Raw genomic sequence first — 24381 nt, 5'->3', positions numbered from 1 at the left:
TTATTTCTTAATTTTAGAGAACCAGCATCACAATTTTCAGTTTAGCCATTAGAATTTAATTCTCCTAAAAATTTGTTCAGTATTACAATGAAGCCAGGGGCTGGAACAGACAGATAATCCTAATGATTTCCTCCTGGCCCTCCACTTAGACAGTCATTATTCGTAACTCACTGCATCTCAAGTAGACTCAAATGTCTAAGCCCACCTAGAAGCTGCTCAATAATCAACGCAATATTTAGGTGGGAAAAATAAAGGAATTTGGATTCAATATGGTGTTCCATCCTGAAATGATACGCTATTCAGAAATTCTAAAAAACACACACCTCTCACTGAGGAATAACCTATTAAAAAATCAATGCAATTAAGTGGTGACACAGAAGCACAATTGCATTGTCACAAAAATTTTGCAAGTAATTTAATATGCAAATTAAACTAGCACTCCCACATTAAAAGGCTTGTCGATCCACATTCAGCTTGCTGTTGCAGATCGCATTTTATCAAAAGTCTGAACTTCTTCTGGACCTACTCAAGCACAAAGCGTTCCTCCCCAGAAGCTTCAAAATGAATTACAAAAGGGCACTGAAAAGTTTTCGCCCTGTTTTGATCTCCAGTTTTTAATCAGAACATTTCAATACTGATAACCCAATGCTGTTACTAAGACTAGCCCACAGAGGCCCGATTTAACTTGAATTTACTGGTCTTGCACTCAGAATTATGCAGGACTTTCCAAGAGTAGAGGAAAAAAATAGTTATAACAGTGGATCCCCTTGTATGTACAAATTTCACTTATTAATGTAACATTATTTTAAAAAATAGAAGGAATTAATGTAATACTGTAAGAAATCTAAGTCCCACCACATCTGAAGTCTAAATCAGAAAAAAGTTTACTTGGAAATCAGACGAAGGAAATTAGTGCTAAATTACGTAAAATAATAAATTGCATCTCATTACCTCTAACTGCAGTTTTACAGCTTTAACTGCACTATTGCAATTAAAGAAATGGTTATGGCAAAAAGATTTCCAGAGATCACAGTAACAATTTGATACCCCAAAGACTTTCAGAGATTTAACAGCTTACTTGGAATATTGAAAAGCTACATTTTAGCTAAATGTTAAGATCTCTATATATTGCCCACGCATTAACTCGTAACTCTTAAGTTTCCTGTAACAAAAAACCAAAACAAGTCTGGAAATTCCATTCTGCAGTCAGAAACTGTTTTGTTTATAGAAAATAATGGGCAAAACTAGATGCCTATTTACACTAAAAGTAGTTCTGCAATGTAAAACTCAAGGTACGTGTGTTATCTTGCACAAATTCCAACTGAATCACAGAAGAGAACAGTCAGCCTCAATGCACTTTCTCTCCTCTTCCCCTTTTAAACATGTTAACCATAAAAGAGAGAAAATAAGGAACCCCCCCATTCCAGGATTTACCAAGGGAAATACCACTGAAAAGCCCTTAAAAAAAAAACACGACTCATATCTGAACTTTAGTTTCCCCCTAAAAAGAATATGGTCGCTACAGGTAATGGTTCTCATGTGCCATGCTGAAATGCTTAAAATGCTAACCATAGTTAAAATTAAACTGTTAGAATTTACAAGCAGTTTACTAATGTTTGAAACCTAAAGATTAATGCACAAGACATTACTTCTCTCGAGTTTTAACATCGCACTGGTCACGGCTGACTAAGTTACTAGCATCACTTTCTTATAAGCTGGTAACTCAGGAACTAAAGCTCAGGAAAAAAGTAATCAGATACCTTATGCCCTTCCCTTATTTTATGACCATTAGAGCCTTTCAAATGATTCAGATCTCTTTTGAGCTGTCCTTCCCCAGCAGTTCTGAAAACCAGGCTCAGCTCCCACAGCAGACAGTGGATGCTGGCATTTGGTAACGTAGCAGAGGCCCAAGACTCATGGTCCTACTTCACATATTTCAATCGCTAACTGAAACTACAACAGTAACTTCTCAATACACAGATACATTTTTCATTCCTATATTTATCATGAAGTGAGAAAGCTATACCGGAACACTTCAGTCAAACATACAGTTTGAAGCACAGCAAAAAGGAAAAAAAATTCTGTTAACATAATGACTCCATAGGTTTGAATCTGTTGCTTACATATTATGCCCACAGCTGAAGCTTTTCCAGCCTGGCTGTTTTTCTTGTAGTAAGATACTCGGTACAAAGAGAGTCTCCTAAACACTGGTACACTCTTTGACAGTTCAACATAATGCATCTGTTATCCTCTTATCAAGAGTAACAGAAATTGTTTTGAAGTCCACAGTTTTGAACAAACAAAAATGTACTGAAATACACAGCTCTGAAAATCAATTTCATTCATTTGAGGTATTTACTAATACAATCTACATGCAGTGTTAGTTTCATGATTGCAGAAAGCATACAATCCAAAATCAACACTGATGGGGAAAATAAATAGTTACTAAATTAAGTGAAATTAACTTGTTCTTACAGAGCACCAAGAAGTGGTCACTACTATTCTACATACATTGTACTGCCCAAAAAGGAAAATAATCAAGGAATAAACCCTGCCTAAAGCAGATAGTATGATTCAGCTTTGACCTTAAAAATCTAACTTGGTGAATGCTACAGTTTCATAATAGCATTAGTTTACCCTCAAGAAGCTCTATCAGATTCCTTCAAATGCTCAGTTTTAGAGGAATCCGTAAAGCTTCTCACGTAGTTTAGATATTCATCCAGGAGTTGAACCATTATAATTTTGTGAAGAATATTCACTAACGCTGTTTCTCAAGTTTTTTAGTTTCTCCATCTTTTTTGTCTGATGAATGAAAATAACCCCAGTTTCCTGGTTCGAATGACCTTCTAACTAGAGAACTTGTTTTAACTTGTACCTTCGCAGAAGCCTTGAGAAACAAACAAAACATGACCAACCCTTTCGTAGGACATTATCTGGCAGTTTCATTTCCAGAAAGCATGCGTCTCAATTCATCAGGGAAAAAATTCCATCCCTCCACATACATCAAGCAGTTGGCAAATTCAGTATTTGCTCCGACTTCTCTTCCTCAAAAGAAATTTGTACAAATGCCAGTTCCATTCAGTTAAATCAAACTTAGTAGAGTCTGGCATCACATAAGGAAGCCAAAATTTTGAACTGCATGAAGAAATGAGATCAGAATCATCTAAAAATTTAAATGTCATAGAGATTAAGGCTTCATTAAAACTTTCCACTCCTTGCTGTACACTTAGAATACCTGAAACTGTCTTAGCTGTTCAACCAACTGCGAAAAGCGTATTAAAACATACTATTTACCTTTCTTCCTATTGCTCCATTTTGTTTTTTTGGTGGGGGAGGTTCAAAAATCCTCTGTTGTTGCTGAGGAGGAAGGGTAGAATACAATGGAATGATTTTGATGTCACCCACTTCAGGACCTAAGTCATCAATTTCACGTTTTATCCTCTTGCAGGCTTCGTCAATCTCCTGCAAAACAAGAACAGTGGTTACAAGGACTCCATGGGAAAGCTAATCCACTCCATGTTAGAGTACAATTGTCATTAGTTGTTAAGTCTATACCCAGAAAAACAATTACAATAACTTAAAAAAGAAAATCCCAGGTGCTCGCCAAATTTCCAGTCAAATTTTCCACAAAGCTCAAAGATTCCTCAGCTTCTTCTATACTCTAATGAACAGCCTCATTTGCATGCAACATCCTTTTTCTTTTAGTCATGTTTCCTAATTAATTCTCTACAAATTGTACTAAAATTGAAATCTCTCACCCTGGAATATTAAACTGCACTCATGACCTTTTCAATTTTCACAATCTAAGAGAAATTGATGTGCAAGATATTTTAAATAAGCCAATTAAGCTTCAATGTCACGTATCACTAATGCAATTATATGGAAGATTTGCTTCATTGTACCTAATGAGAACAAACACCTCTACAGTATAAACATGGATGCTCAGAACCAAACCTCTTAATCCAGTGCTTCAGATTTTGAAGTAAAATTAACTGAAATTCCATTTAAACAGTAGAACATACGGAGTGACATACTCTGCAGATTGTACAGCTTTTCATGCAGTTTTGACCTTAGTAAAGTACTGTATTTGCTAGTGTTTCTTACACAAGAGTTCAGTGCAGCACACTTACAATTAAGTTTCAGTTTAAAACAAGAGATTTAAGTCAGCTATGTAGCCTACAGTTATGACAAAATGTAATGAAAATTAGGCCAACAAATAATACAATTCATTAACTTCAACTTAAAATTGCTGGTATTACTAATTAGTATAATTAAGAGGTACTCTAATCAACTACTGATATTTCTAGTGAGCCACCGATGGGAGGATAAAATCATCGTGACAAGAAAAACAGTCAGCAAAACCGTGTCTACAACATATTCCGAGAACAGGCCAGACTTCCCTTACCACAATTAGTTCACCAGCCTGGAGTTAAAGTTATGCTTAGGATACTCACAAGAGCACATAAAACATTAGTGAATATAAAGCCCCTGCTTTAAATTATAATTATGGAAACGAAAGCAGCTTCCTTTGTAGAAACTATAAAATTCAGGTAGAATGTAGAACAAACCCGACAAGATTTGGAGATCATCTTTATTTGTTCTGAGGTTTTATAGTTTTCAGCATAACTGCATTGAGTATGCTTTAAATAAGCACACGTAATACAATACTCATGTTCTGCAGTGACCAGCATATGTAATTAACAGAAGCACAGCAAAGTAACAGCTGCAAGGCCTACCTCTTTGATGTCAAAGTATTCTTTAACAGTAAGCCTAATGCCTTCTGGCATTATATTGCCTATTTGAGTGAACTGCACATATTTACAACAAAAAACTTTCAAACAAAGGTGCATTTTGCCAACAAATCCAATACACCTTTCACAACATAAGAGGCACACAAGAAACTGAGCTGGAATGCCCCCTACTGGTTTATTAACAAAGAATAAATTTATTTACACCAAAGTCAATACAAGGAGACAAAGTTGACAAACCCTTCCAGAAAGTTCATTAATAGCCTCTCAGTGAAAAGTAAAAACCTAATGTAGTTGACACATCATGCACAGTAGTTCAGTAAATAAATAATTTCATGTTACCATCTTATGACAAAAGTCTACATGTCAAAAGCAAGTAGCTGACTAACTCAGCAGCCACATTCTCTCAAATTTGCACCTAGCTCCAAGTCTTCACAAGCTGCTACCAGGACATCCATTAGAAATTCAATAGATAATCAGACTGCCTTACAAAAACATAAGAAGTTAAACACTAAATCCAGCAAGAAGCTGAGCTCCTGATCAGAAGATCAGGACACTATCAAAATAGTATTGTAGTTCTCAGAATTGTCCCAGCCTGTCTGTCTACATTAACGTTCTCAAAAGCTCCTAGCTTGATCAAAATGGATTAACAATATACTGAAGTGGTGGTAAAATTATCACTACTTCAGATTTAGAACGCCTAGTAAAGAAGTTTATTTAAACTAAAGGAGCATTACTTTCAATCACAAGACTGCTGGCTTTTAGTTATTTCCAACTCCCTATTTGTGATCAAAGGCAATACGGGGTGTGCCACTCCTCCAGACTCTCCCCATGCTGTCGCATTATTCACTGTTTGATTCCTTCTTAGAACTGTGTAGGTCGGCGAGCTCCAGCCTTCCCTCCGAGGGATGGATTCCCAGCCTTGTCATGAAGCTCAGTAAGACCTAAGTCCATATGGGAAGCAATGCCTCTCAGTGTTTTGTTTATAAACAAAGCAAGAACACAGTGCTCGATTTCCTTTTAATTTATCAGAAGTGGTAGTACAGGCATCTCTATTTTCTGCAAAACACTAAGTAGGTTACTTGTGCTTCTTGAATCTGATGAGACTTTCACTCCATCTTAACCCACTTTTCCAGGGAGAAGGCAGGCTTATGACTGTGTTTCTTTTTGCTCAGGCACTAAAGAACAACACCTTCAGACGCAGTAATTTTTATCCTTCTCACTGATGCTGTCCTTCTGTGGAGCTAGAAATGCAGAGAGTCACCAGACAACAAGGAAAATCTGAGTTTGACGCCTGTTGACATAAAAAGTCCTGAATTCTCAGAAAGCCAGGATTGCTGCTTTATACCACATTCTGGGAATAGCAACAACTGTTACTCATATCAAGCTGTCAACAAATTGAGAGCACAATGTTTTATTTTTCCTCTCTCACAGCTGATCAATACACCTAGAAATCCACACAGTAAAGGTACTACTAACTAACCACAGAAAACACTAGCTGCAGGTTAGTTACTTTAATGCTCAAGACAACCTTTTCATAGTCTGTCTTCCATTTATCTCAGACTGCTCAGTACTGCTTGCATCCCTTATCCCAAAGGATCACACTGACCACCACTTCCTGCTTTCAAAACACACAGAACTACTTACCCTACAACAAGACATACTAGGATGGTAGAGTTGAATTCCTATTCTTTAAGGCACTAAATCGCTTCCCCAATCCACCCAAGAGAAAACATAAAACCCTTCATACTGCTTAAAGTATGGCAAGGGGATGTGAAAAAAGGGTAAGTCTCCCAAAAAACCCCGGTTCTTCAGCCCAGAGGTGATCTGAGAAGACAACAGAAAGCTGCCAGTATTTAAAACCGCTAGGGTTCTAAGTGATGTTGCTTAACCTATGACTCACCTAAGGGCTTAATGAGTGACAAATTCCCACTCCATATGACCCTTGCAGCTTTGATTCCTATTAGTAAATACTAGAAAAAAAAGCAAGATTAAAAACACAAACAAAGCTTAATAATACTATGGGTTTTTTTTGTTGTGGTTCATGGCAGTGGATAGTTTAGTTTGTTTCCTGAAAGATCTCACTTTTAAAAGCCTAATCACAGAAAATCTTCTGGATATGACTTCTGAAGACATCTGTGCCAATTTAATTTAGAAACATATTGGTTCCTCAAGCTCTGCATTAGAACATACGTAAGAAAAAGAGTAAGGAACAAGTGAAGTGTAAGTACATCCCCAGCTCCACAAATTCTTCTGATACTGCATCTGCACTGTTAAGTGTATCACCTCACTAGTCCAATATTTAATATTCCCTAGCTCTGCATCAAGAAGAATTTCAACATATAATTACCAGTTCACCTAAAAGGAGCTGTATAAAATTAACCATAGAAGGGACCAATTTTGCTTCTCATCATGCAGAGAGCTACTTCCCCCCTCCCTTTACCTACTGTTGAAAATAGTCTTTATTATATTATTTAAACTGAATGGTCATGAGAAAGTCACATTCATTTTTTTCCCTGATGGCACTTAAGCAGTACAGAACGAGGCACACCTACTGAAGGGTTACAGGAGCAGTTACGTGTATTATCGAGTTAGAGCAACACACCATGAGCAGCACATTTGTGCTGAGCAAGGAGTTCTGCTGAAGTAGTGGTAAAAAGAGTAAGACGAAACCTGGGAAGAGCAGTTGGAATGAGCCTTATGACTTAAAATGCCCACTCTAAGCTAACAATTCAACTCAATAACATAAATTTCCTTCCCTTTGTGCGCAGTACTCATCCACAATACCATGGCTGAGGCTTTAACTTGCATTGGAGCTCAAGTGCAGCTCTATCAAATAACCAAAGTTGCCCTGAGCCACTGACGTGCTGCTAGTGCCAGCAAATATCCTGGCTCAATTGCTGAACTGACATGTGAGCATCCACTTAACTCGCTGGTAAAGCTCAACTCCATCTTAAGACTGAAACTACATAACATTAGCTTTCAAAAAACTGATTCTACAGAAAGACTGCAACTAACACTGTCATTTTAAGAACATTTAGCATAACCGTTTGAGAGCTTGACATAAGAAAATAATTTAACTATTTTGTAAACATGGTCCTTAAGAACTTTATTTCAGAAGCACTTTCTTCTTTAGTTGACACTGTACTGGAGGCCTACACAAAGAACCCCTGACTTCAATAGAACTTCAAGGGTGCTCCAGTTCTTAAGATCTTTTAAATAGTTGGTAGCAGTCTTAGCTACAGCAGATGAGCTGCTACATTGCACAGTTCAGACACAGCCTCATCTTGGATAAGTGAGCCAAGCAGGCAACTTTTAACCGTGAAGAAAACAAATGCCAAAAAAAAGGTTCAAGTCAATTTTATACTGTGTAAAATAATGGGGGTGGAATGCATAAATAAAATCAGAAAGGCTCCACAAAGCAGAAATTTTCACAGACACCTTAGGAATTTGTAAAAGAAAAGAATCACAGGGCACAGCCAGCCACATCCAGCTTTAATGACATTATCTAGAAATTTTGTCTTTGTACTCAAGAGCGCCTGAAACTTCATAAATTTCTCTTTCTGTAGGAATGAATGCAAACTGCTATATACTAAAAACAGAATGAAGCAACAGTTAAAATGACTGGTCTTCCGAAATGCACAATTCCAGGAGATGCTCACAGATTCAGAGAAACAAAACTTTGTAAAATACAAGAAAGACAGGCAAGGAACAGTCTTACAAGGATAAAGTCAACACTTCACCATAGCTGAGAACTCCTCTGTCAACAAGTCAACACTGAACTTGTCTCAGCATGATTGCGGATATTTTTCAACTTGTCTTATTTGAAATATTTAATGCTGACGTCTCAAATGAAAAGCAAGAAACTTCATGCCATTAGCACTTGACCACAATCACTGGTACTACCCTTCCTCCAGTTCATGAACCTCTACTCATTCTATGTGAGGCTGAAATGAGATAACCTGTGTTCACAGGAGTCCACTATCCATTAACCACCTTAATCTCACTCTTCACCCTAATTAGCTCAATTCACACTAGCTCCAGGCAGAGCTGCTCCATTGTCAGTACCGTGCATGGATACATGAACTGGAGCTTCCTACATAAAAAGACAAGAGGGTGGGGGCTTACAAATGCAAGTTCAGCAATTCAGTAAGACAATACAGGGAAATCACTAGACACACTTATGCATTATTGTCTCTATGCGTATCATATACATGTGGTTTTGTAAAGCTTTCATGCATAACACGCCACTCTAAATTAACCATGAAACTCAAAGAATTTATTCATACTATAGAACAGAGTCCCTCTCAAGCAACAGCGAGTACTAAAGGAAGAGCTCAGATCCATTTGACAAACATTGAAGTAGAGTTGGGCCAATACAGTCAATAACATCTGAAGATCCCCCCCCAAGAAAACCCAGAATTGTTATATCACACAATTAAGATCAACATATAGCAGTTGATGTAGCAAAGTCATCAACCGAAAATGTAAAGGGTAAGTCCTCGTTCCTCTTGAAAAGAGGAAGATCAGCTTGATTAAGCATTCAGGTTAAAGACACCAAAACCTGCTGAACAGCTGCACAGCATTGTTTCATTTTATCACCACCAATTCCATTCACCTACTTGGAACAGCTGATTCAGTAATTCTCTTATCTACCAGCCAAACACCTCTGAACTACAACTTCTAATCAAAAACCTGACAGGCAGGCTTCAAAGCCATGGTCCTTCAATATTTTCCACTATCCATGTTTTTAACTTGTAGCAATATTCTAAATGAAAGAGGACAAATGTAAAAGCCTGTGACTGTCTCTCTTAAGGAAAATATTTTATTTTGGTTCTCTACTGGAATAGGTTATCTGCCAGAAGCCTTTTTAATGGAATACCTTAAAACCGACCTAGCAGGCAGCATAGATGTATCTACCTGTGTGACCAGACCTACTCAAGAGATCTGTGCACCTTTAGCAACACTGATTATTTGCACAGTTTCTTTCACCCTTGGCATAGCTAAGGCTGTCCACGTATAGATTACAAAAAGACACAGAGCTGTTTCAATCCATTTGAAGGATCTCTTCAAGACAAGCACCTGCAAGAACAATGAGTCAGAGAAAGCTGTCTTGGGGAACAGTAGAGACAAGGACAAAACAAAAAGTGGCTACATGTAAAAAAAAAAATGCTGAGCAAAGTGTCCACTGAAATGAGAAAACCAGGCACACTTAAAAAAAAAAATCACCTGAGAATCCCCATCAGCAGTATCTCCACTGCCAGAGAAAAGTAAAAACAGAAAAACAACCCCAAATAGTTTTGCTAGCTGCATTTCTTTCTCCCTATTAGAAATAGGGATTTTAGATTATTTGTATCTTTCACAAGGCCTAAACTTTTTTTTTTTTTAAGTTTTCCTCCATCACAGTCTATTAGATATCCAAAAGAATGTAAAAACAGATTAGTAAAAGTATACAGTTTACACCAGTCAAAAGATTTAAGATTTCCACAAAATTATTTCTTCTAGTAGTTTAGCTTTACCATTTTTGTAAAATTATCTTTCACAAGCCACCGAGTACATTTCTGAGATATAAGTCTCATCATTTGTGGTACAGAACGACCATTATGTAATAATCAAAACTATTCATAGATGGGAAGGAAGAAACATCTTTATTAGAAGTACTTCTGAGAGCTCTTCAGCATCAGAAGCAAAGCATCAATCTTCTATTAAGAAGTACTATATGTATCCAGAAGTGGACAGAACTACATTTTCAATCAAACCCACCACACTACCAGGTACCCAGACATTTCGAGTTCATCTCGGTACAAGCCTACATTTCACATGCTATGTTTCTATTTCAGAAATACAAGACTAATATGAAAATTTTCACTTTAGAGATCTCTTGCAAAGTACATGTACACTGCAAACTCATTTCAAGTGCTTAACCACTGTGTATGGTAAGCGGAGTTCCTCACACCATTTCCGAATGATAAAGGAAACTAAACATTTCAGCCTGTACAAGTAACTTTCAACAGTTTCTGCATGAAGTAATGGGTGGAAAAAGGAAAAAAATACCTCCTGTCCGGTAAGAAAGAGTAGAAGATCTCCTTCCTCTTCTTCACACATGTGAATCTGGATCACCGTTCGAATGGCAGCCTCAAGGTAATCTCTTTCTGGTTCTGGAGTGTAGAATATCTCCACAGGATGGGTACGACCCGGAATAGTTAGAAGAGGACAGTTATCAAAGTAGATCTGAAACTTGCCAGCATCTAAAGTTGCACTCATAACTATAACCTGTAGGTTTAGACAACAAAAAAAAGTTACCTCAGAGGCTGACAAGGACATGTGAAATGTTACACACATAAAATATAGTAGCAGGACACTAAACTCAATGTTAGCCATGATTTAAACATGCTTTTATCACTTGAACAAAGCACCTTTATTTCAAGGTCCAAAAAACCATCTGAATTAAATACGGAAAGGTATATCTATAACTGTGCCTTCCTAGTATTTTCTTTAATACAAATAAGGCCTTCCTAGCGTTATCTTTCCAATCCAGTTCACCATTAACAGATCAAAAAGCCTGTTGATCTATGCTTGTTGATTTTTTTTTTTTAATTAGCTAGTGGTAAACACACAGTCATGCTGAAGAAGAGCGTCTAACTGCAAAGGAGACGGCACTAAGCTTCATCATTACTGACCTTCAAATCAGCTCTCTGTCTTACAACTTCTTTCAGAACTCCCATCAAAATATCAGTAGCGAGTGTTCTCTCATGAGCCTCATCAAGAATTATAACGCCATAGCGCTCCAGCAAAGGATCATTCATCGCTTCCCGAAGTAACATACCATCAGTCATATACCTGAATGCAAAGACAATTTCTATTTATTAAGTCTGATATATAATCCTCTTTCTTATTATTCACTATGTCGCTTGAAGAAAAGCCTTTATAACCCTTGTTTTTAAAACAGAAGCATTAGTAAACTATTTCCAGCATGGCAAAAAACCCATTTATGTTTTCAGATAGAAGTTACCGTAGGGTATATAAATGAAATCTGGCAGTAGTGACTAAGCTTAAAAAACAAGAGTCAACAAGTTTTGGCAACATTCATGAGTAGCTTAAAGGCTATTACTGGCAAACTTCCAGATCTACAATTAAAGAAAGGAAAATAAAGGAAAAAAAATTACAACTTGAATCCTAGAAACACTATTCCCGCATTAGTTTTATTTTTAACTGACCATTCCAAACATGATCTGTAAACCATGTTTGGTAAGTGGGCTTGGTTTCACCTACAAAGCACTGGAATCTAGAACATCTGACAAATAAAACACTAGTATAGTCAAGCTTCAGTTATGTGCCCTAGTGCTAGGCACAGATCAGTTCTGAAGCTTACTAGTGAAGTAAACTCCTGAACTTCATCAGGATTATCTCGGGTACTATGTTAACACTGACAGAAGTCAACACAACTTTTCTTTAAGAACAACTCATACTCAAGTGTAATCCACTCCCACAGCCCGTGTTTCTACAGCCCCCATCTCTTCTCCACTCACAAATATCAATTGTTTGTGCATTCCTTTCCTCATTATTTCTTTCAAAACTTTGCTAACACCCTTCACAGCCCTGTGATCCCCCACACTCAAGAAGACTAGTTATACCTTTATTGGACAGTCACCGTACTTACTTGAGGATAGTTTTTGCACTACTGCAGTCCTCAAATCGAATTGAGTAACCAACCTCCTGGCCCAGCATTACATCCATCTCATCAGCAACGCGCTGTGCCACACTCATTGCAGCGACTCTCCTCGGCTGGGTACATGCTACTCCCCTCTTTGGTCCAGGTAACGAGCGCATGTAGTCAACACACCATTGAGGGATCTGTCAAGAATAAAATTCAGTTTCAATCACACTTTTAATAGCCAGATGCAATGTATAAAGAAGTGGTTATTATCAACTAAATATATTTATAATTCCACTGAGGTGACCCACTGATATTTTTGTATGCACAAAAATATCCAGAGTGGGGATGCGGACAGACTAATTAATTAGACTCAACACCACTAAGTAAAACACACACTCACGCTAAGCAAGTAACTAACTATCTCTAAAGTTGTCAAGGAAATAAATAGGTTCACAGAACCTTTGAGCACTGTTAGTTCAGTAGCTTACACAGATAGTTAGCAGCAGCCAATATGCTCAAATGCAAAAGATCAAAGTTAACATGCACAACTGAGATCAATAGCACAGTCAGGCATTTTAAGCTTTAGAGTAAACAAATTATACTTTGTGTCTTTAAAAAAGCACTGCTTATTAATGTAGATTAAGCAAAATATATTTTAATGATATAAAACTTGGCTACCCAGGGATAATGACAAATAAGTAATTAGTTACGCCCATTTGGTTAACTCCTGTTCTTTAGAACTGTTATAAACCAGATATGAAATCCTAGTGTTTCAGTTCTTTTAACAACACATTTTACTTATTTGTCAGGCTCTCGTTCTCCAGAAAAATACAAATAATAAGCAGCTTTACTCAGAAGAACTTGTATTGTAACAGCTTGAAGAAAATTTAGTATTATTAACACATCCCGTGTGATGTTTTATGAAGAGACATCTCCAGACAGAGCCAGTTCCAAGTCTACAGATCATATAAAATCTACTCCTCCTTACTAACTGGTTTTAAAAGTATTCTAAAAACCTCATGATTACAGAAAAAAAGTGCTAACATTCATGCACTGAACCAATACAGAATAGTAGAAAAAGCCACGTAGTTTTAAGTAACCTAGGAAGATTTTTCTTCTCAAATACTGTATTTCTATGGCAAAATGGAAACAGCTGGACATATCCACAACAGACAATTGTAGACTAATAAAAAGGTCTTTTTTTCTTAAAATGGAGAACAAACCCCCCCAGTGTAAGTCCAAAAAAAAAAAGAAAGCAAAGACTAACAATTCTGAACAAAAAAAACTCAAATAGGAAATTCTATTCAAAACTAAAAATAACAACAGCTCATGAATACTGATGACGTGAATCTGGAATCCTACCCAGCAGCACAAACATGCTTCCCAAGAGTGGAATACAGAAAAATGAAGCTGCTTCTCAAGTCACTAGTAAAAACTCAACTATGAATGAAGTGAAGGTTCTTAACTTTAAACAGAGCCAATCCTGACATCAACTTTAAAGCAGGTCTCTCTGGATACAGTAAAGGGAAATAGAAGTAATTTAGAGGTAGTTTTCCAGGAAACAACAAAATCTACAACACCGGCGTCAAATGAAAGACGAAGCCTATGTAGATTTCAACACATTAATTTGATTTAGAAGATCACCAGAACACTTCTCAGGCCCTGTTTTAAAAAAAACGAAGGATCACGATATACGTTTCCTACTTGAATGATGACCACTTTTGGGAACACTAAACAACTTCCATCATCAAGATCTTACAGAACAAAGTTAACTCCACTGATGCAAAAAACCTACCTATAAAAATCCTAAATTTCTGTTAAAAAAAGGATAAGCACCTCCTAACCTCAATGACTTCTTCAAAGATAACCATCATCAAAAAAAAAAAAAGGCCAAGACAAACACAGAGGCCTGCGAAATCAAAGATAAAAGTAGTGAGGACTGTTACAGTTCATTTTCAAGCCAAAGAAAGCCACATTTTTTAAAGGAATGCAGGACAAGTGAGGGAAGAGCACTGTTCCTTTGCCTGTCCTGAGCTACTTCTATCCAATGAACTTTCTGTTAAAAGTTGTGGTAGAATTCTCCATTTTCACTGGTTATAGTGGAGTCCAACTTCCACTCACATCGGCTCTCCTGTAGACAAGGACAGCAGGAGGTAAAGCCATGCTCAGAATAACATTGCTTCTAAACTTCCAGAGCCACAAAAATTTGCTGGAAAGTGGCACCCCTTGTTATGCCAAACATCATATTCCTTAAAGTTAAAACTCTCAGTAAAAGCAGTGCTACTCTACTATACCGTCTAAAGAATATATTTAAATTATTATAGCAGTGCCACAAATAATCTCACATTTAAAAGGGAGTGTACATTGCAAACAGCATATTTAACTTCTTTCTAAATGAGATTCAACTCATCCATTTCATAATTACAACGCTGAACTTAGTCTGAGAATGTTTAAAGAAAACAATTTAGAAGCTTAAGATTAAATTACAAAGCAAGCTATGACAAATACTGGAGAGATGAAGATTAGTAGTCTACAGAAAACATACTTCAGTTTAATAGAGTTAGCTTTTTTTAAATTTAAAATAAATTTGTGGAACAAGGCTTTCATGGAAAATTCACATCTCCTATTATTTCCATTGGCAGAGCCTAACTTCTCTGGGCTTATCAAGACTGAAGCAAAAAATGGGATTTACGAAGGGGGAAAGGAACTTCTGAGTGAGCTGCCATCTGGCAAGATCTGCAACTACTACAGCCTCTCTGCCATGAAACTTAAAAATCGCTTTGGAAGGACAATTCCTATGAGATTGCCATAGATGCCAACTTTCTACCAGGTAAAAGAAAGCGTAAGTAGTTCCTGTACATATGTAGTTTCAACATTTAGGCACAGAAGAATATCTTGCTATGATCAATAAACGTAAGGAGATGGAAGAAAGTCACCCACTCGTCAAATGGTTTAGAACAGCACTGAGAAAAAAATGCAATACTACCATATTCAAAACAGTTTCCCTAATTGACAGCAGGATCCTTTTCATTGATTTATTCCCATAGAGGCACTCAGATCTGCAGCCTCACAAAGTCAGAACTCAGAGGAAGCACAAAAGATTCCAAGATAATTTATGTGCTTTAGATACTTAAGTCCTGCTTTTAAGAAAGGTGCCTCAGGTTTCTTAAGTCCTTTCCATAAGCTAGAGGTAAAGCAGTAACACAATTCAACAGCTGATAAATCTTTAAAAAAAAGCACCACCACCCAAAGGTACCTTCTATACAAGAAGGCACTTCTTAAAACATGCAGTAAATAGCACAAAACAACATTCAGACATATAGATGTAAAAGGTATTCACTGTACTATGTCCTTCACATTTTGCAAACTACCAAATTTATGATGAAAAATTCTTTTAGGAGTTACAGTAAGTTAGCTATAATCCATTTTATGAAGATTAGAATATATCCTTCAGTTTTTAAATTTGTCTTAGATGAAAGGAATTTATCAGATTACAGAACAAAAGACATTTAAATATTATTTTTTCCACAAAGATTTTAAATGGCACACCAGAGAACAGTTTAAGAGCTGAGCAAGTTTGTTCTGCTATAAACACAACGTGGCGTGCCTTTTCTTATATCTTCCCCATTATCCCAATCCCCAAAAACTCTTAAGGGCTAGTGAAGCTCTGCATGTCTGCTGTCACCGAGGAAGACCACATCAGACCAGTATCTGATATTCCAAACGCCACTGAAGTTCATACCTGTAGCACTAAATTTCACAAAACACTAACATGAGTTTATTTTCGCAACATTTTTCCTACTTGCAAGCAACCACCTACATAAGCAGCTAACCAGATACAAATTTGGAGTCAACACCTCAGTTTGTAGATCAGTACACTTCCAACAGTTAAAAAGCTATCTTCATTTACCAAAAATTTAACTACCAAGGTGCCTACAGGAGGTAAGGCCAGAGAACACGACTGGGTTGAAACAAGGGAAGGCAAAAGATTCTCCTCATGTACTTCTGTATTCATTAAGCAAATCAAACACCAAGTCTTGCTCCTTATTTATGTGGTGTTTTGCATAATGACTTTCAAAAAACCAAATAAAGTTTCAACCCCCTCACTTAGCAACTGTTTCAACCTTTAAGAACTTCACTACCATGTAAGTAAGAACTCACCTGTGTTGTTTTACCAGACCCAGTCTCCCCAACCAGCACAAACGACTGATGCCTAATCAAAATATCCGTGAATCTTTCTTTATATTCCCAGACAGGAAGCTGCAGCCGTTTCTTCAGGATGTCATAATAACGAGGTGTATGTGGTAGATTCGTGAAAGGGTTAATACTGTGTGGAATCATAGCTGGTTTCATAGGTGGTAACCCAGCAGCAATGAGCGTAGAGTTAGATGCAGCTCGCAATTCCTTTTCCTTCTCCCTTTCTCTGTCACGATCTCTATCTCTGTCACGATCCCTGTCACGATCTTTCCGGTCATCACGGTCCCTGTCTCGGTCACGATCCTTCCTAAAATGAGTTAGGAAAGAGCAGAAAGTTAGATACTTGGATATTTAAACGCTATGAAGAAATTTGAATACAAATTGATTTTAAACATCTCTAATACAAAGTGGATATAAACCAAATATTTCAAGGATTCCTTCCAACAGTTACCTGGAGTATAAGCAAAATGCAACCACTTACATTTTGAATAGTGTGCATCAATCACCGTACACAACTACTGCTACAGCTCCTCGTTATAAGCAAGACCGTGGAGAGCCCCATCTTAACTCTCTTCATTTAATGACTATTAGCAATATGCTATATATTCTAGACTTCTCACAATTTTTCCTGGAAGTGCGCAAAAATATGAACACTAAATACTCCTCACCTAGTTAACAAGAGAATTATGCCAGTCGCAGAAACTCATGATAAACAAGCCCTGAAGAAGTTTGATTCTAACATCCCACAATTACTTTGTAGCCATTTAAAATCTTTTTTTTTTTTTTTAAAACAAGTCTTCCATATAATTCTAACTCAATTGACTTTGATTGTTGAGTTAGAAACTTAGGCTTAAAACCAGTAACAGCCGTACTGTTTTCTCCAGTATCACCTCCTACCCTCTATTTCAGCAGCATGTATGCACTCCCATTTGTTACCAAAACTGGAGCAGTGCTATAGCGACACAATTTGTGGCAATCTCTGTATTACCAAAACAAACGTCAGAGTAACCATTCCACGTCTCCCTCACAAGAGAGAGAAATACAAACTTAAGAGCATACATAATGAAAAATGTTATTACACTACTTGAAGTTAGAAATCTACTCTATTTTCTCTGAATTAAAATAACGTACAAAGCTAAAATCAAGGTAGCAATGTTTGAACAAGTCACTAGCAAATAATAGGCATTAAACACCAAGCAATCTTGAACCTGCCCATTACTTTTATCAGGGATACGAAGTATACGAAGTATACTTTCTTCCAATCATTAAGTCCATGAAATAATTATTTTCCAAGTGCAATGAAAGAGGATTATTTTTGCTGTAGTTGTATGCTCAAAATTGCATCTCTCGCCTCAGTCTTAGTGATAGTTTCAGATTATGAAGATCTACATACTTGTCTTCACATCCAGCATTGTCTCCCCTACTGAACACTGATATGCTCACCAAGAAATCCCCAGGTTTACCCAAAGAGCTGTAGCTGCACATTTTCAATAAAAATCCAGAACTTATTGTGATTTTGCACTTTGAAATAAATCCTCCTTTATCAATAAATAAACTACATTTTTAAGTTACATTTTAAACCAGTACAAGTAAAAAAGTTATTGGCACTTTTATCTGCAAAGCCTTTGAACTAGAACTGGTAAAGTAATAAGCAAATTTCTAGCTACAGTACAGAACAGGACAGCAAGTGTGAACCAAACTGGAACTGTTACTCCCCAGTTGCTGTTATCTCATTAGCTCTTCCAGCTGTTCACTCATACCAGAAAAGGAAACTATCATGTTCTATCTACATTTCAGAAGTCAAAAAGTCTGCTTAAAGGTTAACCAAGAGAGTGGATTCTCCTTGTTCCAAAGATATTTAAGAACAATATAAGAGGGGAATCAGATATCAGCACAGAAAAAAACAGACCACATATTACATCTTAAATCTAATCACCAATATTGATCTTTCCACAATAGTACTATTTTCCAAAAAAAAAAAAAACCCGTCTTTCAGCCTTCCATTATCACTGACACCCAGCAGGCACAGCCAGATGCCTCACATCAAAACAAGGGACAGGTAGCATGACACTTACACTGCCAAATGTTTTCACTAAAATTTCTAGAAATGCATCTTAGCAGTTCTTCATTTGTAAAATGTCACATTTAAGTCACTCTTCATCTCTGCACTTAATAGACTGACCATAAGCTCAAAAACAAACTAGTGTAGAAGAATCAGAACTTCATGCACAAGACCAATGTGATCAAGTCCATTACAATCTTCACAAATGGGAGAAGTTTGGTGGGCTTTGTTGGGCATCTTTTGTTTGTTAGTTCGATTTTTATTCTCAAGTGAGGTTCCCTGGTTTGCTACCTGAACTCCTTATGTCCACACATACAGTATAAATAGATGAAAAAACAGTAAAAATCACTGAATTAGAGCATATAAAAGCACATAAAACTGAAAATGGAAAAGAAATGATAAGGTTAAACCACCATTCATCACATTAGAAGTCTAAGCAAATCTAACATCAATGATATATGCATTTTTGCCACTGCTAAAGAGACATGACAATAGCTGTTTGCAGTTGATACAAACAAAAGCAGTTAAACTGGCATTTCCGCTCTTTATGTAAGAAAACAGATAATTAGTGAGAATGATAAATCACACTAACACAGCAACTGTGATGTTAGACAACACCAAATGAAGGTAAGTATGCTTAGGAAAAAAAAAATCTATCAGGTTTTAAATTGTGTGTATGCAATTTGCACAGTAGCATGCTAACAGAAGATTTTTCAAACAATTCACATCTTTCCAAAAAGCTTCTTTCTTCACAGAGGATACTTCAAGACAGGAAGAGAACAGATGTGGTGTCAAGCTGCTAAGGCTAGAAGAACAGCTGCAAACCGATGGCACCACCACCATGTAGTGTTGCACATACTGATACAGGCCTCAATCAGAAAAGAATACATAGCAACAACTCAACATCATTTTACATTGTAGTTAGATGACCCAGCTTGAATACAAGGAACACTGCTATACTGCATTGGATGTGGTATCTATTCAAGGAGCTAATTCAGCTTAATACAGTTTCAAAACCAACTAAATTGCATAAAGCCACACTGCGCAGAATATGACAAGAACATACATGTTGGTAACAAGAATCTGCACATCTCAGCCTTCCGCACGCTCTAAAACATACCAATCCTTAAATAAGCCAGGACAATGTAAGATGAGTAGTGTGCCTTGTGCTAGATGAACCAAGATTTCAAGGAATACTAGTATTTCTTTAAGTAGAATAAATAGTACTCAACAAGTCCACAGTGACTTATTCTTAGTCCTATGCCATTTAAAGCTTTTAATGGCAAATGAGGAAAGGACAAAGGGACACAAATCCTGCACCTGTGTATGTTTAAGGGGCAATAAAGTCTAAAGACCTCTACATAAAAATGTTGTACCATTGTTTGGCGCTGATTACAATTTCTATAAAATGGGAAGAGTTCAGAATGGCAGTAAAAACAATGTCAAATAACAACTCTTTCAGAAATACAAAACCCATTAGCCGTCAAGAGACCTTTCATTATCCAAAAAGTGAAAACGTACGAGTTGTAACATTCAAATAATGCACAATTTTGCCATTACCATTTGAAAATTTCACAAAAATCGATGCGTAACAGAAAGCATATACGCACAGCTTTGCTGTGTACATGAAAGAGTTACGTCAACTTCTGGCAAATCAGGAGAAAATTCATTAGAGGAAATTAACAGCTCAATTCATTTAAGAAAAAACGATTATGGTGATCCTATATGCAGGGAATAGTTGCATCACACTAGTGGCTGTAAGCTAGAGTTGCACAAACTCATCATTAGAAAGAAAAGGCATGTTCTGCTTCAAGACTGTTTATCAATAAATACCAACTCTTCCAGCAGACTTTTAGCTCTTGCAAGTTTTAAGAGCAGGAGTAAACATTCCTCACAGATCAACACTCTCGCCCAAACAATGCCCAAACAATGCTGGGGGGCTTCAAGGAGGAGTTGATTCAGGACAGGTTCTGTGCTTCCCAAGAAGGGCAGGCCAGATAAGCACAGTTCTCCTTCCTGAGCCTTCAGAGGCCCTCCACTCCCAAACCAAGAAGTGGGAAAACGGATTATGAACAGAGTGCACTAAAACAGTAACAGCACATTGTCTGCGTTCCCACCATGTCACTAACCTTGATAAAAGTCCGCTAAAGCTGGTGCATCGAGCCCTAAAACTAACTTGTGCAAAACAAACAAAGAAACCTATTCCCTCCGTGACATCCTACCCCCACCCCACCTGGTACTGCCTCCTCACACGAGACGCATCCCCGCCGGGTACCCGGCGCAGGCTGCTAACAAAGGAACGGCGTTCCTACCGCCTTAGGCACTAAGCACGCAGTACCTCACGCTGACCCCTGGGATCACGTTTACCACAGAAAGAAAACGAAAGAAATACACCAAAAAGGAGACGTGGAGAGGGAGATGCCGGCGGGCCACACACAAAGCCCCACGGGTGCGCGCCCGAGCCGCGCCGCTCCCGCCCCACCGCCCCCAGCCCAACCCGGCCCGGCCCGCGGCCCCTCCTTCCCTCCCCACCGCCGCCATCCGCCTCCTCCGCTCGCAAGGCCGAGGCCGGGCCTAGGCCCCGCGCTGGGCTGTGCCCAGGCCTCGCCGCTCCCATCCCTTCCCGCCGCCCCACACGGCGGAGGCCCCGTCCCGCGGGGAGCGGCCCGGGCCCAGGACGGGCAGCGGATTACGCGGGAGCGGCGCCGATCCCCCCACCCCGGGCCGCGTCGCCCCTCACCCGTCGGAGCGCTTCTTGCTGGAGCTGTAATCGTCGCCCAGATCTAAGCGGTGGCGCTTGGACATGGCGGCGGCCGGAGTGGCGGAGGGCCGCTGGGCACAGCGGGACTGGGTACGACGGGGCGCGCTCTCCGCTCCTCGAACAGCAGCAACGGCAGCGGCGCCGCGAGGCCAGGCGCAGCCACTAAAATGGCGGCCGGAAGGAAGCGCCGGGGCTGCGCGAGCCGCTGCCGCGCGCGCGCGCATGAGAGCGAGCTCGGCGGAGCCGGCCCTCGGCGCGCGGCCACCGCTCGGCCCCGCCCCGCGATTCCAACGGCTGCGGCCTGGCCCGCTGTGATGGCGGCTGGGGAGGGGTGCGGGGTCTGCGGGGTGGGGTGGCTCGAGGAGTGTCCGGAGTGCTCTCTTTAGGGGCTGGCAGCGCCCTACAGGCGAAACTCGATTCTGCAGTCCGTTCTATTCCCCGGGGCAGGCAAGCACTGGATCAGGAGTTTCCACAGTGGAAGTTAAAAGCACGATAATGTGGGCACGTAGATTTTGTGGGCCGTTGCAGACATCTATGGGTATGTTAGCCTTGGGTGCAGAAAAATGCAACCTTTCACAAGTCATCTGAAGCAGCAGAAATGAGAAAACCAGTGACATTCAGACTACAAGCTCTAAAAGCACGTGCAGACTTTGGCTATACAAATGTAAGTGGAAGTATTCAAGGCAATATGTTTTGTGAGGGGAAAAAAAATCTCAAAGACCCAGAAACACCATTTTTCCCACTTTCCCTTGTAGTTTGTCTCCCATGTTTGTGAAGGATTGCTAGTACAAGGGAAGCTCATGTTCCTAACACCATCAGACTTTACTACTATTACATAGGTGTTCTCTAGGTGTGAACACACACTGGCATTTAGTAACACAGTTTCTGAAGTGCAACGAGACACGTGAAATAAAAGTGCTGTTTCCTCAATACAGTTAGCAGATTTTGCTTGTACGCTGATGCATTATTTTCACGCTTCCAGCCAGCGTAGCTGCCAGCAGAAATCTATGGCTCAGGCTGGCTCCAGAAGACCTGTCTGCAGGGCCGTTTCTGTGTCCCAACCTGTGTTCCTCATGTCCAGCCTTCCCCAGCACCTTCCAGGAGCTGCGTTAACCATCCACACAAGCTGTGTTTGTCCTCTGACAGTAGGCAGAGATGAATCTGAGCAGGAGAAGATGAAGTCAGGCAAACAAAGATGTCCCTAAATGAGATGCCCTAAATGAAGAGGACTGTTTTACCACTGGTAGGAGCACCCTTATTCCTAGGTAGACCCTTCTGCTCTCACAACTAGTTCCTTCAGCCATTTCTCCTCCCACCCAGCACTAAATCTTAGCAGCTGCCTTGCTTTCCAAAACAGTCACTTGATAATTCAGCATAGCTCATAAAAGTCGATCTCTGAGAGCTTCTGGAAAGGCAAGAAGGACATTTCTTGATACTTACCTACTGTTGGACGTTCTCTTCTCTGTTCCTTCCTGCTTTCCCAGTCTATTATTTCATGTTCTCTCAGTGCTGCAGTAGTGGTTTAAATTACTGTCTTAGATAAGATAGGAAAGAGAAGTACTACCATAATATTAACCTATCTCTTCATCTAGGTACACCTGATGAAAAATACATGTTTTCCAAGTCATCCTACCTGCCTCTTTTCACTGCCTTTCTGCCAGAGATTACCACAACCTTTACCTAGATACTTGCAAGAGTGGTCACTCCCCAGGCACTTTGGTCAAAGGAGTTAGGTTAGTTCAGATGTTTTGAATAAGAATTTTTTCTTAACTCATGCAACTCCGAGGGCAAGGGAGTATTCTCACAAATGGCTCAGCTGGCAAATCTGAAAATGATCAGAAAAGATCATCTAGCAGCGGTGACCTTTTCCACAGGCACAGCCATCTCAGCAAGAAGGTGTTTGCCTGCAGCCTCATTTTCTTCTGGAGTTACATCAGTATAACTACTAAAGCATTCCATGAAGACAAGTCCTCAGTGTATATTTAGTTGAAGAGCATTTCTGACACTCATTTTAGATAATACGACAAAATGGCACCCTCAGTTCAACTGAAATTCTAGGCGCTACTGCAATAGAAATACCATTTTTCTGCTTAAAGTGATCAACTGAAATAAATATTCCAGGAATACTGGACTTCAAGTTTTTCATGCAAAGATGGAAGTAATTTTCCAAGTTATATTACAAAAAGCTCTGGAATATCTATGTCAGAGTTTGCCAAAGGTTAGGTGTTATAGGTTTCCCTCTATGTGCCAAATACCAAGCTTATTTTCTCTGAGGCAGTGGCAACGTACACAGAGCTGCATTCCCAGAGGGTAGCTACAGAAAGCTTTCAATGTATCTCCCTAAGAGGCTTTTTAAATGATGACTGTCTTAAGCAAAAGCAAATAATAATGGAAATAGAGGAGACACTGAGCTTATCAGAGAAGGGAGCAAAAAAAAAAAAAAAGTGACTGGATCTCCTGGAAGGTGGGAAAATAGGAAGAATACAAAAGCAATACATGCATTAACTGTGAAGGGTAACCACTGCTGTGTGATTCTCAGAAGGCAGAGGCTGTTCAACAACGGGTGCATGGAGAGCTCTGCAGCTGTACATTCTTGATTGCTCCTCCCTGTGCACAGCAGCATAAAGGCATTTATGTTCTTGATCCAGGTTACCATATGGCCAACACCAGGAAAGTTCCTGGTTTAGGAGGAGAGAAGAGCAGAATAGGTATCTCAGCAGACATGAGATCTTGAAAATGGTTATACCTTCCCAGCCAAAGCAAAAAAAAAAAAGAATATTGTGTGTCATTTGGGGTGAGCTGGAGTGCTGTGTCGCAGACTGATATTCCATGCTCTAGTTCTCTCTATTAACAGTACTTTGCAAACTGCTGAACACATCCTGCACCCATGTTTTGAGCTATTGGCTACATAATGAACTATTTTGTCCCAGCATCCTGAAAAATTGTCAGTCTAAGG

The 24381-nt window shown here is 39.0% G+C and overlaps 1 protein-coding gene across 3 annotated transcripts in view; it reads right to left on the bottom strand.

The window, feature by feature from the left end:
- The window catches only part of DHX15 (DEAH-box helicase 15), a 43341-nt gene extending 21717 nt beyond the window's left edge, over positions 1-21624 (bottom strand). The window contains exons 1-6 of one of the 3 annotated variants that reach the window (XM_021394330.1): positions 21405-21624; positions 16567-16909; positions 12409-12602; positions 11429-11588; positions 10803-11021; positions 3295-3462 (exon numbers count right to left, since the gene is read on the bottom strand). In XM_021394330.1, the coding sequence (XP_021250005.1) occupies positions 3295-3462; positions 10803-11021; positions 11429-11588; positions 12409-12602; positions 16567-16909; positions 21405-21469 (1149 nt within the window). In that variant the 5' untranslated portion in view covers positions 21470-21624. Of the gene's footprint in view, positions 1-3294; positions 3463-10802; positions 11022-11428; positions 11589-12408; positions 12603-16566; positions 16910-17083; positions 17103-17270; positions 17290-21404 lie in introns of those variants that run through there. The other 2 variants (XM_021394332.1, XM_021394331.1) reach the window with 2 other exon arrangements.

This window comes from Numida meleagris, chromosome 4, assembly GCF_002078875.1.
Source record: "Numida meleagris isolate 19003 breed g44 Domestic line chromosome 4, NumMel1.0, whole genome shotgun sequence".
NCBI lineage: Eukaryota > Metazoa > Chordata > Aves > Galliformes > Numididae > Numida > Numida meleagris.
The sequence above is the reverse complement of the archived record's forward strand: the minus strand, read 5'-3'. Positions and strand labels throughout refer to the sequence as shown.